The sequence below is a fragment of the Podarcis tiliguerta genome, assembly GCF_965153285.1.
Source record: "Podarcis tiliguerta genome assembly, chromosome: 9".
In the NCBI taxonomy this organism is placed as follows: domain Eukaryota; kingdom Metazoa; phylum Chordata; class Lepidosauria; order Squamata; family Lacertidae; genus Podarcis; species Podarcis tiliguerta.
Genome location: NC_139542.1, coordinates 74,547 through 92,899, shown reverse-complemented (window position 1 = coordinate 92,899; position 18,353 = coordinate 74,547). Strand labels below are relative to the sequence as shown.

Below are 18,353 nucleotides of genomic sequence, written 5' to 3'. Positions count from 1 at the left end.
GGGGCATTGTTCACAGAAAAAGGGGGCTTCTCACGTGATGCCAGTGGCTCCCATTTTGGCCCCAGACGGGGGAAACTTCCCTCCAACCTGCCTTTCCCACATGCGCAGAAGTCCCCCATCATCTGTTGTAAATATAAATACAGTGGTGCCCCGCAAGACGAATGCCTCGCAAGACGGAAAACCCGCTAGACGAAAGGGTTTTCTGTTTTGGAGGTGCTTCGCAAAACGAATTTCCTATGGGCTTGCTTCGCAAGACGAAAATGTCTTGCGAGTTCCTGCGGGGTTTTCTCCCCCCCCTTTCCCCAAGCCGCTAAGCCGCTTATCAGCTGATCCGCTAAGCCACTTAACAGCTGATCCGCTAAGCCGCTTAACAGTTGATCCGCTAAGCCGCTTATCAGCTGATCCGCTAAGCCGCTTATCAGCTGATCCACTAAGCCCGCTAAGCCGCTAATAGCGCTAATCCGCTAATGGGCTTGCTTTGCAAGACGAAAAAAAACGCAAGACGAAGAGACTCGCAGAATGGATTCTTTTCGTCTTGCGAGGCACCACTGTATGCCCTTTTCTCTTATGGGGTATCCAAGAGCCCATATAGAGTCTTTACGTGGGTTCCCTATTGGTAGGAGAAAATAACAGAGACCAACCAGAGAATATTGAGAAGCAAAGCAGCTACTAAGCTTGATCTTTATTTATCTGTTGCAACAGGGTGCTCCAGTGGTGTAGCGTGGGGGGTGCAGGGGGGGCCGGCCGCACCGGGCGCAACGTCTGGGGGCGCGCGCTCGCACTTGCAGCTCTCTGCCCCTACCTGGCTCACTCACTCTCTCTCACTGCAGTGCTGGCTGTGCAAATCCGAGCCGAGCCGCCGGGTCACCGCCCACTGTGGAGGGGGGGGTGCCAGGCATGCGGTGCGGTGCGGAGAGAGAGCGAGGGACTATCTGGGGGAGGGACAGTGCAGCGGGGGGGGGGCGCAAATTAATTACTTGCCTTGCCCCGGGTGCTGACAACCCACGCTACGCCACTGGGGTGCTCCCCTCACATGCAGGAAAGGAGGAGGACCCAGAAAAATGGCCTGCAAGGCCTTATAAAGACTTTTGAAATTCCCATCCTGTAGATCAAGACCACCCCCTGGAACATCAGACATACATCACAGAAAAGGTGGTAAACATAAATTTCAATATTGTTTTTCTCCTGTCCTTATTTATCTCCTGTCTGGCAGGTTACTTGATTGGATTTCCTGGGGAGCCTGGCCATTCTTTTGTAATGATAAATACTTAGTTCCTGAGCCAGGTCACAGGCTCACACCCTTATTCAAACACAGACATACCCTTAAGACAGGATTTGTGAAGGAAAAGACAATGGGGAGGCTTTTCCAGTTTGACCTTGCAGAGGAAACATTTGCTCAGTTTAGGAATCAAAATGGTTCCAGGTTGGCCTTCCTGTGCTGATCTATGTATGTGCTTGCTTGGTACACTTATGAACATTACCATATATCTAAGACCATGAAATTCCTATCACACTTCCTACCTGTTACACGAAGGAAAAGCCTCTCAGCCCAAAGCAGACCTGGAATGGAGACAAGAGAGGAGAGGCCGAGTCAGAGGCGGGCAGGCAAAGGCCACCAAGGCCAGTCCCAGCCCAGGCAAAGGGGGCTCCTGAGTGCCCCCCAACAGACATTCAGGAGATGGTGCCTGGCATGGGGGGGGGGCTGACTAGACCAGGCCAGTGGCTTCCCCAGGGGAGGACTTTCTCACCCCCCAGGTGCAGGGGGGCTGACGTGGCCTTCACTGCCTGAGGGCTGGGGGGCAGGCCACTGTGTCTACTGGGGGGGGCAGACATGGGGGGGTGACAAAGCGGCTTCTCCCTGCTCTGCCCCAAGGTCCAGCCACCCTCAGCCCCTCCACCCCCAGCCCAGATTCCCCCATGGGGGGTCCCCAGATGAGGCAGGAGACCTTGGTGGGAGTTGCGGCTCCAGCTGCAAAATGGCCCCCTGCTGCCCCCCTTCAGGGCCGGGCCTTGTCCTCTTGCTGCCCCGGGGGCTCAGCTGGGGGCCAATTGGGGGTGCCCCCTCCCCGAAGGGGCGCTTAGGGCCTACTGGCAGGAGGGCAGGCAAGGCCCCGGCCTGGTCTGGGCCTCCATCTGGGCCTCCTCCTCCTCCCCAGTCAGGCGCCTGGGCCTGCAGCTGCCTTCCAGTCTGTCCCTTTACGGTGCTTCTTATCTTAGGTCTTGTGTGTTTTATGCCTGCGGTTTCTTGATACCTTGAACAAATGAAAAGAATAAGAATACCGTATTTACGCAAATCTAAATGCACACCCTAATTTTTGCAACATACCGTATTTTTCCGTGGATAACACCCCCTTGTATAAGACACCCCTTATTTTGGGGGACTCAAATTAAAGGAAATGGGGGGAGATGGCCCATCGTTGTTGGGGGGGGTTGCCAAGATTTCTTGAGCTTCTTGGGGGGGGGGACTGCAGAAAATCGCTAATCAGAATGGAAAACGCTCAGATTTGCTCGTGACGTGCAACACAGGAAGCGTCTTCCCACTCGCCAACAGCAGCCGGGTATCGAACGCCCGATTGTGGCAGCAACAGCCAACCCACGGCAGCCCTTGCCGCAGCAGCCAACAATCACCCACCAAATCACTAATAATAATAATAATAATAAATTTATACCCCGCCTATCTGGCTGGGTTTCCAACAAAATATTAAAATACAATAGTCCTTCAGATATTAAAAACTTCCCTAAACAGGGCCGCCCTCAGATGCCTCTAAAAGTCTGGCAGTTGTTTTTTCCTTTGATGTCTGGTGGGAGGGTGTTCCACAGGGCGGGTGCCACCACCAAGAAGGCCCCCAATGACAAGCTGCACCTCGTGGCTGCAACCAATCGCCTGGCCCCACAATGCACTGCCTGTGTGTAAGACAAGTCCAATTTTGTTTTTTTAATGATATTTATTAGAAATTTAATAATTACAGAAGAAGGAGAGAGAAGAAAAAGTACAATAAAAAAGAGAAAAATAAGAATAAAAAAAATAAAAATACATAGAACAACCCCTCCACCCCACTAGAGAAAAAGCAAAAAAAAAATAAAAACCCTTCCATTTTTCACAATTCTATCCTTCAATGACTTATTTCCTCGACCTCCTCCCACCTCCCTTTTTTGTATTCTAGTTAATAATTAAGTCAGCAAATTCTTTCCATCTTTCACTGCTTCTTCTTCTTCTTCTTCTTGTTGTTGTTGTTGTTGTTGTTGTTGTTTAGTCGTTCAGTCGTGTCCGACTCTTCGTGACCCCATGGACCAGAGCACGCCAGGCACTCCTGTCTTCTACTGCCACCCGCAGTTTGGTCAGATTCATGTTTGTAGCTTCGAGAACACTGTCTAACCATCTCGTCCTCTGTCGTCCCCTTCTCCTTGTGCCCTCCATCTTTCCCAACATCAGGGTCTTTTCCAGTGAGTCTTCTCTTCTCATGAGGTGGCCAAAGTATTGGAGCCTCAGCTTCACGATCTGTCCTTCCAGTGAGCACTCAGGGCTGATTTCCTTAAGAATGGATGCATTTGATCTTCTTGCAGTCCATGGGACTCTCAAGAGTTTCCTCCAGCACCATAATTCAAAAGCGTCAATTCTTCGGCGATCAGCCTTCTTTATGGTCCAGCTCTCACTTCCATACATCACTACTGGGAAAACCATAGCTTTTACTATACGGACCTTTGTTGGCAAGGTGATGTCTCTACTTTTTAAAATGCTGTCTAGGTTTGTCATTGCTTTCCTCCCAAGAAGCAGGCGTCTCTTAATTTCGTGGCTGCTGTCACCATCTGCAGTGATCATGCAGCCCAAGAAAGTAAAATCTCTCACTGCCTCCATTTCCTCCCCTTCTATTTGCCAGGAGGTGATGGGACCAGTGGCCATGATCTTCGTTTTTTTGATGTTGAGCTTCAGACCATATTTTGCGCTCTCCTCTTTCACCCTCAATAAAAGGTTTTTTAATTCCTCCTCACTTTCTGCCATCAAGGTTGTGTCATCTGCATATCTGAGGTTGTTGATATTTCTTCCAGCTAGGGATTCATCCAGCCCAGCCTTTCGCATGATGAATTCTGCATATAAGTTAAATAAGCAGGGAGACAAAATACAGCCTTGTCGTACTCCTTTCCCAATTTTGAACCAATCAGTTGTTCCATATCCAGTTCTAACTGTAGCTTCTTGTCCCACATAGAGATTTCTCAGGAGACAGATGAGGTGATCAGGCACTCCCATTTCTTTAAGAACTTGCCATAGTTTGCTGTGGTCGACACAGTCAAAGGCTTTTGCATAGTCAATGAAGCAGAAGTAGATGTCTTTCTGGAACTCTCTAGCTTTCTCCATAATCCAGCGCATGTTTGCAATTTGGTCTCTGGTTCCCCTGCCTCTTCTAAATCCAGCTTGCACTTCTGGGAGTTCTCGGTCCACATACTGCTTGAGCCTTCCTTGAAGAATTTTAAGCATAACCTTGCTAGCGTGTGAAATGAGTGCAATTGTGCGGTAGTTGGAGCATTCTTTAGCACTGCCCTTCTTTGGGATTGGGATGTAGACTGACCTTCTCCAATCCTCTGGCCACTGCTGAGTTTTCCAAACTTGCTGGCATATTGAGTGTAGCACCTTAACAGCATCATCTTTCAAAATTTTAAATAGTTCAGCTGGAATACCATCACTTCCACTGGCCTTGTTATTTGTAATGCTTTCTAAGGCCCATCTGACTTCACTCTCCAGGATGTCTGGCTCAAGGTCAGCATCCACACTACCTGGGGTGTACGAGGCATCCATATCTTTCTGGTATAATTCCTCAGTGTATTCTTGCCACCTCTTCTTCATGTCTTCTGCTTCTGTTAGGTCCTTACCACTTTTGTCCTTTATTATGGTAATCTTTGAACGAAATGTTCCTTTCATATCTCCAATTTTCTTGAACAGATCTCTGGTTCTTCCCATTCTGTTGTTTTCCTCTATTTCTTTGCATTGCTCATTTAAGAAGGCCTTCTTGTCTCTCCTTGCTATTTTTTGGAATTCTGCATTCAATTTCCTGTATCTTTCTCTATCTCCCTCGCATTTTGCTTGCCTTCTTTCCCCCGCTATTTGTAAGGCCTCATTGGACAGCCACTTTGCTTTCTTGCATTTCCTTTTCACTGGGATGGTTTTCGTTGCTGTCTCCTGTATAATGTTTCGAGCCTCCATCCATAGTTCTTCAGGCACTCTGTCTAGCAAATCTAAATCCTTAAACCTGTTCCTCACTTTCACTGCTTACTATCATTTAATTATCTTAATCCATTTTAGCCTTATCTTCCCATCAACATCTTTAAAATTATCTATACTTCACTCTAATAAAGAGGAAAAAAAGAACCTTAAAACTTAAACCCTTAAATCCTAAAATCTTAAGTCCTTATCATATTTCAACTAAAGTCATATAAATTCATTCCACCATCTCCCAACATTCCTTAATTATACAATATTATTCTAAATAATGTTTAAAAAATTTTCCAATCTTCTTCCACCCTCTCTTCTCCCTGGTGTCGGATTTTGTCAATCTTTTCTATCAATTCAATATAGTTCATCAACCTGGTGCTCTTGTGTCCGAGGCTCTTAACTCTTCTCCCTGCCCTGGCTGCAAGTTTCTTTTAGTGCCAAAGATTAAGTCCCCAAGGGCTTTCTTAATGCCAAAGCAGGGAACCTGGATCTAGTGCCAACTGGCACTCGATTCTTCTCTGGGTTCCTGGGTACCGCCCCCACATTGGGCCCCAGATTATGAAGAGTTTGTGGGTCCCAGACTCCCCTAAATTCCTGGGTCTAGTAGGTGTTAGAATGCATTCAATGCTTGGAGTGTTGAAACTGGATACTAGACCCATGTACATTAAGCTGAGTGCTAGACATTTATTTTTAAAAATAATATTTTATTGGTTTTCCTAACAACACCACCACCACACAATAAAACAAAACAAATTGACTTCCCTTGAGTCCCTTCCCTAGTTCCATTATTTGTCGATATACTGCATGTCCATTATTAAATTTATAATTTATTTAAATTTATTTAAATTGAGAGCCAGTGTGGTGTAGTGGTTAAGAGCGGTAGTCTCGTAATCTGGGGAACCGGGTTCGCGTCTCCGCTCCTCCACCTGCAGCTGCTGGGTGACCTTGGGCCAGTCACACTTCTCTGAAGTCTCTCAGCCCCACTCACCTCACAGAGTGTTTGTTGTGGGGGAGGAAGGGAAAGGAGAATGTTAGCCGCTTTGAGACTCCTTAAAAAGGGAGTGAAAGGCGGGATATCAAATCCAAACTCTTCTACTCTTCTTCTTCATCACTATTGTTCATTCATTCTGAAATTACAAGTACTTTTAAAACCCTGCTAATGTATTAACCTGAGTACAATGCTTCTGTATATATGCAATAAACATCTTCCATTCTTCCTTAAATTCATTGTCATCTCTGTTTTTTAGTTTCATTGTCAGTTTTGCCATTTAACTTGCCAATCTTCTTTGGTTAGGGCACCTTCTTCTTTCCAAAGTTGTGCTAGTAATGTCCGTGTGGCGGTAGTTGAATACATAAATAAATAATTTTGTGCTTTTGGTAAGTCCACTTCTGTAATACCTAGTAGGAAAGCTTCTGGATTTTTTTTAAACAAAGTTTATTTTAAACATCTTCTTCAGTTCATTATAAATCATTTCCCCAATATTTCTTTATAATTTTACAATCCCACCGCATGGGGAAATAAGTCCCTTTTGTTATTTTACATTTCCAACACTTGCTTTCCTTAGTTTTATACATTTTTGCTAGTTAAGTACCATCTATACATCATTTTCATATAATTTTCTTTAATCGCCACACATGCTGTAAATTTAAACTAATTCTTCCATAATTTTTCCCATTCCTCCATCTGAATATTGTGTCCCACATCTTGTGCCCAATTAATCATAACTGATTTAACCTCTTCATCTTTCGTTTTCCATTCTAGCAGCAGATTGTACATTTTTGATATTAACTTTATATCATTTTCTATTCTTTATCTCTGAAAAATTGAAATTTTGTGCAAAAATCCTATCTTTTTATGATTATTAAATATTTCATTTAACTGTAAATATTGTAACCAATCTGTTACATTCTCTCTAACTTTGTTAAATTCTTTCAATTTTAATTGACTTTCTGATTCTATTAACAACTCTCTGTACATAGCCCATATTTATTCCCCCCCCCCCCCCGATATTGCCTCTAGTGGAGAAAGCCACCATGGTGTTTTTTGTTCTAGTATTCCTTTATACTTCTCCCAAACTTTAAATATTGCTTTTTTTATAATATGACTTTGAAAACTTTGATTTACTCTTGCCTTTTCGTACCATAAGTATGCATGCTAGCCAAATCTATTGTCATGACCTTCCAAATCTAATGGATCTGTATTTTTTAATTTTATCCCTTCCGGGATCCAACAAATACATTTGTATTGGTTGGGTGCTAGACATTTCTAATCCCCTGGAATCAGCAAATTTTAAGAGCTAATTAAGCTGGGCTAAGCTTCCCATGTCCAGGAAATAGCCCGGTTGAAGGGCCATTAAGACACAAAGGATCAAAAAGACTTGGTGCGAGACGGCAAATGAGTGGTGCCTTTCCCTAAACAGATAAAGCCAGAGCTTAGAGAGGCTAGAATTAGGAGTTGTGTGACTGAGATGCAAAGCAGCAAACAGAGAGCAATGTCTGGTGTCTGACTGGATCCAAGGCTGTGCCCATGGGAGAAACAAAACCCCCTTGGAGTGCCGATGCAATGAACCCCTCCATCATTGGGGCTTCCAAAAGGAACCACTGGGATCTGGCACTCTTGAGATTGGGGTGGTATACAGCAATAGGTATGATAAGTTACCCGCCCTTCACCCTAAGGCGGTTTACGACAATTAAAACGCCATGTTAAAAGCAGTTTAAAACCCCCACAGATATAAGGTGGGTTCTACACCTGTCCATCCCAGGTGTCAAACATCCTGGCTGTCTCATCCTGGCTCTGTCCTCTCCCTGAACCCACAGGCTCACCCACTCGGCTTCTGCCTGGAAATGCCCCCCAAGTGCCGCTTCTCTTCCTTCCGTCTGCCAAGGCAGAGCAGCTGCACTGAGCGGACACCTGTAAAGGAAGCACCTGGGTGATTGGGCTTGCTGGGGTTGCCACAGGATCCTGTGGGGCAGCCAACCAGAGGGAGCGGCTCCGAGGGGAACCAGGGCCTGAAAGCGAAGCAGGGGCAGAAGTGGGTCAGCCCCCTGCTCAGCCGAATTCCCCCTTCTGCTTCCTTGCCTCAGGCCAACTTCCTTCAGGTAGAAGGAGGAACTGAGGCGGCAGGGAGAGGAGCTGGCGTTTGGCAGTGAGCAGCTTCTTCCTGCCATTCAAGGAGCCCTCAAATGAAGTCCCCCCCCCCCTTTCACAATCTGCCGCTCCAGCCCTCCAAGGAAGCAGCAGCTGCAGCCTCTAATCCGGAGGCCTTTCACCAACCTGACCTACATTCCCGTCCGGAGAACATGGGAGCCGCTTCAGACCCCCACCCCCCACCAGCCGGAGATGCGCCACCATCACTCTCGCCTCCTTCGGATCCAGACGCTGGTCCAGAAGCATCTTGCAAGCAGGAGCAAGAGCAGCCTCTGTGCTGAGCAGCCTCGCCTTGGCACGGGCAGGATCTGGCCCTGCCCCCCCCCCCGACTCAGGGCTGGCCTGGCGGGCCCATCTCCCCCCGTCCTGCTGGGCTCCTTCCTTAAGGCCTTGCTGCTCGTCTGCCCCACGGAGAGGGGGCGCTTGGGGCCGGAAGGGCGGCGCTTTGCCACCTGAGGCCGGGCTTCCCCCTGCCTCGTGGGGAGGCCTCGGGTCCAAGGCGCCTGCGGAACCTCCTGCCGCAGGAGGGGAGCTCTGGGGCGGCAGGCTCCTCCGCCCGCCGTGGCCCGGGGCGCCGCGCTTCTGCCTGGGCGGAGCCAGCCCCGCCAAGCCCCGCCCCCGGCCGCACCTGATCCTCCTGCCGGCGACGCTACCTGCGCGGCGGGCGGGCGGGGCTGGGAGTGCGGGCCGAGTGACGTCAGCGCCCCACCTGGGAGTGGGCGGGGCCAGGCGGCAGCCCAGCGAGCAGCGAGCGAGGAAGAAGCAGGAGAAGGACGACGACACGCCGCCGCCGCCGCCGCCAGAACCGGGAGCGAGCGAGAGAGCGCGCGCGCGCGCGCCCCGACGGCTGGGTGGGCCTGGCTGTGCCCGGGATGGGGCTGGCGCGGCGCCCTCCGCCCGCGCCCCTCCGCCGCCTGCTCCTCGCGTGCCACCTCCTGCTGCTCCTGCCGCCGCCGCCGGGGTCCTGGGGGGCGCCGCCCGCCGCGCGGCCCCGCATCGCGCGCCTCTTCCCGGGTAAGACCCCCGGGATTGCCCCCCTCGCCGCCCGGCACGCCCAGGCGCGGCGCGCGCTCCCGCGGGAAGCGGCATCTCGGGGCGCCCCGCCCGCCTGGCACGGCGATGCCCGAGCGCCTTTGCCGCAGCCGCGCCGGGAGGGGAGGGGGGATGCCCGCGCCCGGGCTATTGTCTCCGTCCCCTGCTGCGCGGACCCGGCTGGGCGCGGAAGGGCGAGGCTCGGGGGGCGGCAGGCTGGTCCCCCGGCAACGGCCCTTGCTGCAGCGGGTCCCGGGGGAGGTGGCGCCCGCTCGGAAGCCAGCCTGGCCAGCCCCGGAGCCAGACTCCCCCAGGGGCAAGGGTCCCTCGCGGGCCGGAGCGCTGGGGTGCTGCGGGTGCTGCGGGCCGCCAGCCAAGCCTGCAAGATCTTGTCGGCCTCGACGCGTTCGAAGCGCTTCCCTGGGGCCAAGCCCCGACCCCTCGGCCTCTCGGACCCCCGAAATAGGAGGAGTGGGACGGGGCGGGTTCAGCGTCCAGGCTTTGCTGGAGCAGCACTGCGCAACAAGCAGCGGGAGAGAGGCAAACGAATCGAGCAGAAAAGGGTGAGGAGGCCGCCTTGCACAAGAGGGTGGGTTTAATGGCAAGAATGGTTGCAGAATTTTAAGGAGGGGGTTACAATCATCCAGCACTTTGACAAGTCAGAATGTAGGATTGAAAAGGAAAAAGGTAAAAGGCGGATCTACACGGATCCTCGTGAATTCATATGATTTTTTCATTCAAATTAAATAAAACCACCATGATACTGTAGACCATGTCTTACTCTGTAGAAAGCATCAAAAAAACCACGCACCCACTGTTTCGGGGGGGCTCAGGAGCGCAAAAACATGGTTAAAAAACACGGATCCTCATGGATCCTCATGATTTTTCCACTAGATCATCCCAAAGTCACCATCAGATCAAAGATCATGGCCATGGGCACAGCATCCACCACAAAAATCACGGATCCACAGCTTCCTGGCGAAACCGTGGCCCAAAAACGTGGTTTTGCAGCACGGATCTTCATGGATCCACACGCTTTTTGCATTGGGCCAACCCAAACTCACCGTCAAATCACATATCATAGTCAGGGGCACAGCCAACACCACAAAAAACTCGGATCCACGCCTGCCTTGCCACGCCCTGGCCCAAAAACGTGGTTCCGAAGCACGGATCCTCATGAATCCTCATGATTTTTGCACTAGATCAGCCCAAAGTCACCAACAGATCAAACATCATGGCCAGCAGCACAGCATGCAACACAAAAATCACGGATCCACAGCTTCCTGACCGTACCGTGGCCCAAAAACGTGGTTTTGAAGCACGGATCCTCATGGATCCTCACGCTTTTTGCATTGGGCCAACCCAAACTCACCATCAAATCACACATCATGTCCAGGGGCACAGACTGCACCACAAAAATCATGGATCCACGGCTTCCTGGCCACTCCGTGGCCCAAAAACGTGGTTTTGAAGCACGGATCCTCATGGATCCTCACGCTTTTTGCATTGGGCCAACCCAAACTCACCATCAAATCACACATCATGTCCAGGGGCACAGACTGCACCACAGAAAACACGGGTCCACGGCTTCCTGGCCACTCCGTGGCCCAAAAACGTGGTTTTGAAGCACGGATCCTCATGGATCCTCACGCTTTTTGCATTGGGCCAACCCAAACTCACCATCAAATCACACATCATGTCCAGGGGCACAGACTGCACCACAGAAAACACGGGTCCACGGCTTCCTGGCCACTCCGTGGCCCAAAAACGTGGTTTTGAAGCACGGATCCTCATGGATCCTCACGCTTTTTGCATTGGGCCAACCCAAACTCACCGTCAAATCACACATCATGTCCAGGGGCACAGACTGCACCACAGAAAACACGGGTCCACGGTTATCTGGCCACTCCGTGGCCCAAAAATGTGGTTTTGAAGCACGGATCCTCATGGATCCTCACGCTTTTTGCATTGGGCCAACCCAAACTCACCGTCAAATCACACATCATGTCCAGGGGCACAGACTGCACCACAGAAAACACGGACCCACGGTTATCTGGCCACTCCGTGGCCCAAAAACGTGGTTTTGAAGCATGGATCCTCATGGATCCTCACGATTTTTGCATTGGGCCAACCCAAACTCACCATCAAATCACACATCATGTCCAGGGGCACAGACTGCACCACAGAAATCACGGGTCCACGGTTATCTGGCCACTCCGTGGCCCAAAAACATGGTTTTGAAGCACGGACCCTCATGGATCCTCACGCTTTTTGCATTGGGCCAACCCAAACTCACCGTCAAATCACACATCATGTCTAGGGGCACAGACTGCACCACAAAAAACTTGGATCCACTGCTTCCTGGCCACTCCATGGCCCAAAAACGTGGTTTTGAAGCACGGATCCTCATGGATCGTCACGCTTTTTGCATTGGGCAAACCCCTAGCTCACCCTTTATTCAAAGATCTTGTATATAATCGCAGATCTGACCACCAAAATCATGGATCTACAGCTTTGTGGCGCTGGCTAGATGTTTCCCTGGATTTATTGACCTGTTTTTAGGCGTGTGAGTTTGGACGAAAGAAACAGCGTCACCTGAATCTCAATCCATTAACGATGGTCAACATGGCACATTGACTTTGCCAGCTATAACACCTTTGTGGTTCTGACAGTCAAACTCCACCAAAAAGGCAGGACCTTTGGTGGCTTGCTACCTGTCAGGAAACTGCCATCGGAGCGGGAAGCGGAGAGGAGTCTCCAGGACGATGGTGGAGAGGGTACCAGTAGGGGGAGAGGTAGCCCATCCACGGATCCTCATGGATCCTCCACTTTTTAAACAATAACTCCAACAAATGCAGTGTCAAATCACACCTGGAAGGAAGGACTACAGACTGGAGTATAAAAAACGTGGATCCAACACTTTGCCGCGCTACAGCACCACAAAAACATGGATCCAAGGCACGGATCCTCATGAATTCATATGATTTTTATATTGAAACAAAATAAAAACACCATGATACTGTAGACCACATCTTAGTCTGTAGGAGGAACCAAAAAAATCACGCATCCACTGTTTCGTGGTGCCGCAATGGCGCAAAAACATGGTTAAAAAACACGGATCCTCATGGATCCTCATGATTTTTGCACTAGATCAGCCCAAAGTCACCATCAGATCAAATTTCATGGCCATGGGCACAGCATCCAGCACAAAAATCACGGATCCACGGCTTCCTGGAGACACCATAGCCCAAAAACGTTTTGAAGCACGGATCCTCATGGATCCTCATGCTTTTTGCACTGGGCCACCCCTAAATCACTGTCAAACATCATATCATAGCCAGGGGCACAGCCTGCAGCACAAAAAACTCAGATCCATGCCTGCCTGGCCATACCGTGGCCCAAAAACATGGTTTTGAAGCATGGATCCTCATGATTTTTGCACTAGATCAGCCCAAAGTCACCGTCAAATGACACATCATGGCCATGGGCACAGCATGCAACACAAAAATCACGGATCCACGGCTTCCTGGCGAAACCATGGACCAAAAATGTGGTTTCGAAGCACGGATCCTCATGGATCCTCATGCTTTTAGCATTGGGCCCGCCCAAACCAACGGTCAAATCACACATCATAGCCAGGCACAGCCTGCACCAGAAGAAACTCAGATCCACGCCTGCCTGGCCACACCGTGGCCCAAAAACGTGGTTTCGAAGCACGGATCCTCATGGATCCTCATGATTTTCGCACCAGATCGGCCCAAAGTCACCAGCAGATCAAACATCATGGCCGTGGGCATAGCATGCACCACAAAAATCACGGATCCACGGCTTCCTGAAGAAACCGTGGACCAAAAACGTGGTTTTGAAGCACGGATCCTCATGGATCCTCACGCTTTTTGCATTGGACCACCCAAACTCACTGTCAAATAACACGTCATAGTCAGGGGCACAGCCTGCACCACAGAAAACTCAGATCCATGCCTTCCTGGTCATACCATGGCCCAAAAACCTGGTTTTGAAGCACGGATCCTCATGAATCATCACACTTTTTGCATTGGGGAACCCCAAATTCACCCTTTATTCAAATATCTTGTAGATAACCACAGATCTGACCCAAACATCATGGATCTACTGCTTCATGGCCCAGGCCAGATGCTACCCTGGATTTATTGGCCAATTTTTAGGTGGGTGTGCTGGGATGGAGGAAACGGAGTCGGCTGAATCTCTATCCAATAAAGATGGGCGTCCAATGGCTGGGCCAGAATGATTTCGATTCGGTTTGCCAGCTCCCAGCCTTCATGGGGCGCAATAGTCACCTGTAGCCTCCATCAGGAGTCCCAGTATGATCCTGGATGCTTCTGTCTCTATGGAGGCATTGGTCAGAAATGTAGCAAAGTGCCATTTTTTAATCTATGTCAGGTTAGGCGATTGGTACCGTACCTGTCCCTTTCCAACCTAGCCATGGTGATCCATGCAGTGGTCACCTGCAGACTAGACTACTTTAACTTGCTGTACACCTGAGCCGGGGAGGGCAGGGTATAACTGCGATAGAGAGAGAGAGTGTGTGTGTGTGTGTGTGTGTGTGTGAGAGAGAGAGAGAGAGAGAGAGAGAGAGAGAGAGAGAGATGCAGGGCTACCCTTGAGACTGCTCCAGAAACTCCAAATGGTCTAAAATGCAGATGCATGATGTCAGGGAACTGCCATCGGAGTGGGAGGCGGAGAGGAGGCTCCAGGACGATGGTGGAGAGGGTACCAGTAGGGGGAGAGGTAGCCCATCTGCTGGGGAAGGAAATCAGCGTAACACCAGTGGAGAAGGGGGGCAGATGGGGGAATCGGAGAGGTGGCTCCAGGACTCTTCGCAAGAGACCAGCGGAGAGGGCACGAGTACTCCGTTGCCCACACCCACTTTGCGTAGAAAACGTCCGCGCAGGCAAAGGGGGAGGAGACTGGGCGTCAAACAGCTTTTATGCTGGAAGAGGTTTAAGAAACGCCCACTGACGGATTCTGCCAGCGACTGAGGCAGCCACGGAACTTGAGGCTGTCCAGACAGCAAGGGTTCAACCAGGCAACCTAGCCAGGAGTAACGGCAACTTACGCACGAGCAACCCCTAGAACCATTACACATGAGTTCTTACTTGGACTTTGTGGAGAGCCCACATTCAGTTGGTTGTTCATCAGCTGGATTGGCTCCAGGTGGAGTATCGAATCAGGTTCAAGGTTTTGGTGCTAATCTTTAAAGCCCTAAACAGTCTGTGACCTTTCTTATCTGTGGGAATTATCTTCCAATACACCCCCCCCCCCATGAGTGTGACGCTCATCTGACAGCAACCTACTGGTGGTCCCTGGCACAAAACATATCCAGCTGTCCTCGACCAGAGCCAGAGCCTTTTTGGTGGAACGCTTTGTCTAATGAGACCAGGGCTCAGTGCAATCTATCTCAGTTCTCTCACATGTCATGGTGAGTGGGCTTGCACATTCCTATGACCCTTGTGAGCGAAGCCGTTGGGAATCTCATACTCCCAGCAGGGTCACCCAAGGCCAAAGAAAATTAAATATGCTCAGAGTCCTGTAGTGATTTCATGCTCTTTATTGCAGCTTGTAAAACAGTGACTGAATTTCCCCCCAAACCTCAGGCTTTTATATACATCATTTACACAATGAGTCCCGTCTGACTGGCTGGTTCTGCTTCCCTCCTGGAGCCTGATTGGTCTTTTCCTGCAAGCCAATCAGTTCTTGCATTCTAGGATCCTACTTGTCTATTGTTCTAGGATCCAAGCTTAGTACATAACAGGGAAGGAGCTAGACAAAGAATGATCCAAGAAGTCTCAACGGCAGAACAAGCGGATGATAACAAGCAGTGTGTTACAATGGCTCTGAAGGCGGATGAAGGCTGCAGCAGATAGGATCCACCAATTTGTCATGACTACTCATGCCATCAGAACAGAGCCCTACTGCGAAGGCTGTGCGTTGGTCAGCGTGCACTGATCTGCACACCTAAAAGAAATTCACGCACAGGCGTCTTCCAAAAACCCAACCCAACACCCCCCCCCCATTGTGATCAGCAAATGGCTTACGGAGGCAGGAATGTGAAATCTGGAAGCCCCTAGTCATAAATTGACACATGGGCAGTGGATACAGATTCAGTCGTTCTGACTCAAGGAATGAGGCAGTTGAGCAGCTCGGCAGCTGTATCCATGACTGAGCAGCCCTTTTAGGATCCTCTCTGCTCACCCCGAAAAGAGAGAGTGGCTGGAAGCGGTGCCCTAAACATAGTCTGCCTCCCTTTTTCCCTGACTGGATTACTGCGCCCAGTGGGGTCACCACCCAGGGGCCGTAAAAGACAATTGAACTTTGGAACATGGAATATATGGACTTTGTCAGATAACACAGACAGCGAACGTCCTAAATGCAGAACTGCCATCATTGCAAGAGAGCTGCGATGTTTTAACATCGATATTGCAGCGTTTCAAGACTCTCGAAGAGCAGGCAAAGGACAACTGAAGGAAGAAAAAGGAGGCTACACATTCTTCTGGAGAGGTCTATCTGAACAAGAATATTGAATACATGGGTAGGCTTCGCTATGAAAAACGACCTTGTGAAACTCCTGTCAGAAGCCCCTACTGGCATTAATGAGCGACTCTCAACCCTTCGAATAAAGCTCACAAAAAACCAACAGATCACTATAATCAGCACTTATGTACCAACAGTGGATGCCGATGAAGACATTAAAGAAAATTTTTACTCTCAGCTGGATACCATCCTATCAGAGATGCCTAAGGAAGATAAAATTATCCTCCTGGGTGATTTTAATGCAAGAGTTGGGTGAGATTTCGATTTTTGGCCTAGGACTATTGGGAAAGAAGGAGTTGGCAACAGCAACCAGAATGGAATCTTACTTTTGACGATATGTGCAGCGCAGAACCTTGTTATTACCAAAACACTCTTTTGACAGAAAAATAAATTTAAAACTTCATGGAGGCATCCTCGGTCTAACCACTGGCACCTCTTAGACTATGTTATTGTCCGTGCTAAAGATCAACGTGATGTGCTCCTTACCAGAGCTATGACGAGCGCTGGACAGATCACCAACTAATACGCGCCACGATGGCTATCAAGATTATACCTCAACGCAGGCTTCAGGGAATAAAACCAAGGCGCAAAATGAACACTCGAGCCCTTCAAGTTCCCATTAAGCAGGATTGCTTCTAAACGACTCTTAAGGACCACCTGCTTTCAGAATTCCCTGATAACATCGAGGAACACTGGACCAAGCTAAAAACTGTTAGGATATAGCTCCGTTCCTCCTTAAAAGAGTCAGGCATGATTGTTGTGTGTCACATGCCTGTTTAGTCCCAGCATTGTTCTCACTGGGAACTTCCGTTTTGTATATAGCTTTTGTTCTGGCTTTTTCCTCGACAGGGATGCAAGCAGCCATGTTTTTCCTTTGTTCTGACCTATGTTGAATAAAGCTGTTAATATGCTCTTCTGTCTGAATCTTCCATTGCGGAGGCTGCTGAAAAGGGTGTGCATGAGTCTTGGAATGTGTCTGAGGCTCATGTCGCTAATTGACTGATGCTGTTTCCACGGGAGACCGGTGATCGTCCGGAGACGGCGTGGAGGCCTGATGCCTCTGTCTCCCTGGCAATTCTCCAACAAAAACATCCATTATTGCAGTCTGTGAACAAACTATTGGATACCGAGAACTCCCAGAAGTGCAAGCTGGATTTAGAAGAGGCAGGGGAACCAGAGACCAAATTGCAAACATGCGCTGGATTATGGAGAAAGCTAGAGAGTTCCAGAAAGACATCTACTTCTGCTTCATTGACTATGCAAAAGCCTTTGACTGTGTCGATCACAGCAAACTATGGCAAGTTCTTAAAGAAATGGGAGTGCCTGATCACCTCATCTGTCTCCTGAGAAATCTCTATGTGGGACAAGAAGCTACAGTTAGAACTGGATATGGAACAACTGATTGGTTCAAAATTGGGAAAGGAGTACGACAAGGCTGTATTTTGTCTCCCTGCTTATTTAACTTATATGCAGAATTCATCATGCGAAAGGCTGGGCTGGATGAATCCCGAGCTGGAATTAAGATTGCTGGAAGAAATATCAACAACCTCAGATATGCAGATGACACAACCTTGATGGCAGAAAGTGAGGAGGAATTAAAAAACCTTTTATTGAGGGTGGAAGAGGAGAGCACAAAATATGGTCTGAAGCTCAACATCAAAAAAACAAAGATCATGGCCACTGGTCCCATCACCTCCTGGCAAATAGAAGGGGAGGAAATGGAGGCAGTGAGAGATTTTACTTTCTTGGGCTCCATGATCACTGCAGATGGTGACAGCAGCCACGAAATTAAGAGACGCCTGCTTCTTGGGAGGAAAGCAATGACAAACCTAGACAGCATTTTAAAAAGTAGAGACATCACCTTGCCAACAAAGGTCCGTATAGTAAAAGCTATGGTTTTCCCAGTAGTGATGTACGGAAGTGAGAGCTGGACCATAAAGAAGGCTGATCGCCGAAGAATTGACGCTTTTGAATTATGGTGCTGGAGGAGACTCTTGAGAGTCCCATGGACTGCAAGAAGATCAAACGCATCCATTCTGAAGGAAATCAGCCCTGAGTGCTCACTGGAGGGACAGATCGTGAAGCTGAGGCTCCAATACTTTGGCCACCTCATGACAAGAGAAGACTCCCTGGAAAAGACCCTGATGTTGGGAAAGATGGAGGGCACAAGGAGAAGAGGACGACAGTGGACGAGATGGTTAGACAGTGTTCTCGAAGCTACAAACATGAATCTGACCAAACTGCGGGTGGCAGTGGAAGACAGAAGTGCCTGGCGTGCTCTGGTCCATGGGGTCATGAAGAGTCGGACACGACTGAACGACTAAACAACAAACAACAACAACAACCAAACCAAGAAACACCAGGACTGGTTTGATGAGAATGACAGTGAGATTGAAT

General features: G+C 49.3%; 2 protein-coding genes across 3 annotated transcripts in view; one reads left to right on the top strand and one right to left on the bottom strand.

Moving 5' to 3' along the window:
- Positions 1–18,353, bottom strand: part of LOC310657504 (maestro heat-like repeat family member 5) — a 132,222-nt gene that overhangs the window by 42,828 nt on the left and 71,041 nt on the right. The window lies entirely within an intron of this gene.
- SEMA4F (ssemaphorin 4F) overlaps positions 9,050–18,353 on the top strand; it is a 34,256-nt gene continuing 24,952 nt past the window's right edge. The window contains exon 1 of the mRNA XM_083398345.1: positions 9,050–9,368. Coding sequence (XP_083254471.1) covers positions 9,227–9,368 — 142 coding nt within the window. The 5' untranslated portion in view covers positions 9,050–9,226. The remainder of the gene's footprint in view (positions 9,369–18,353) is intronic.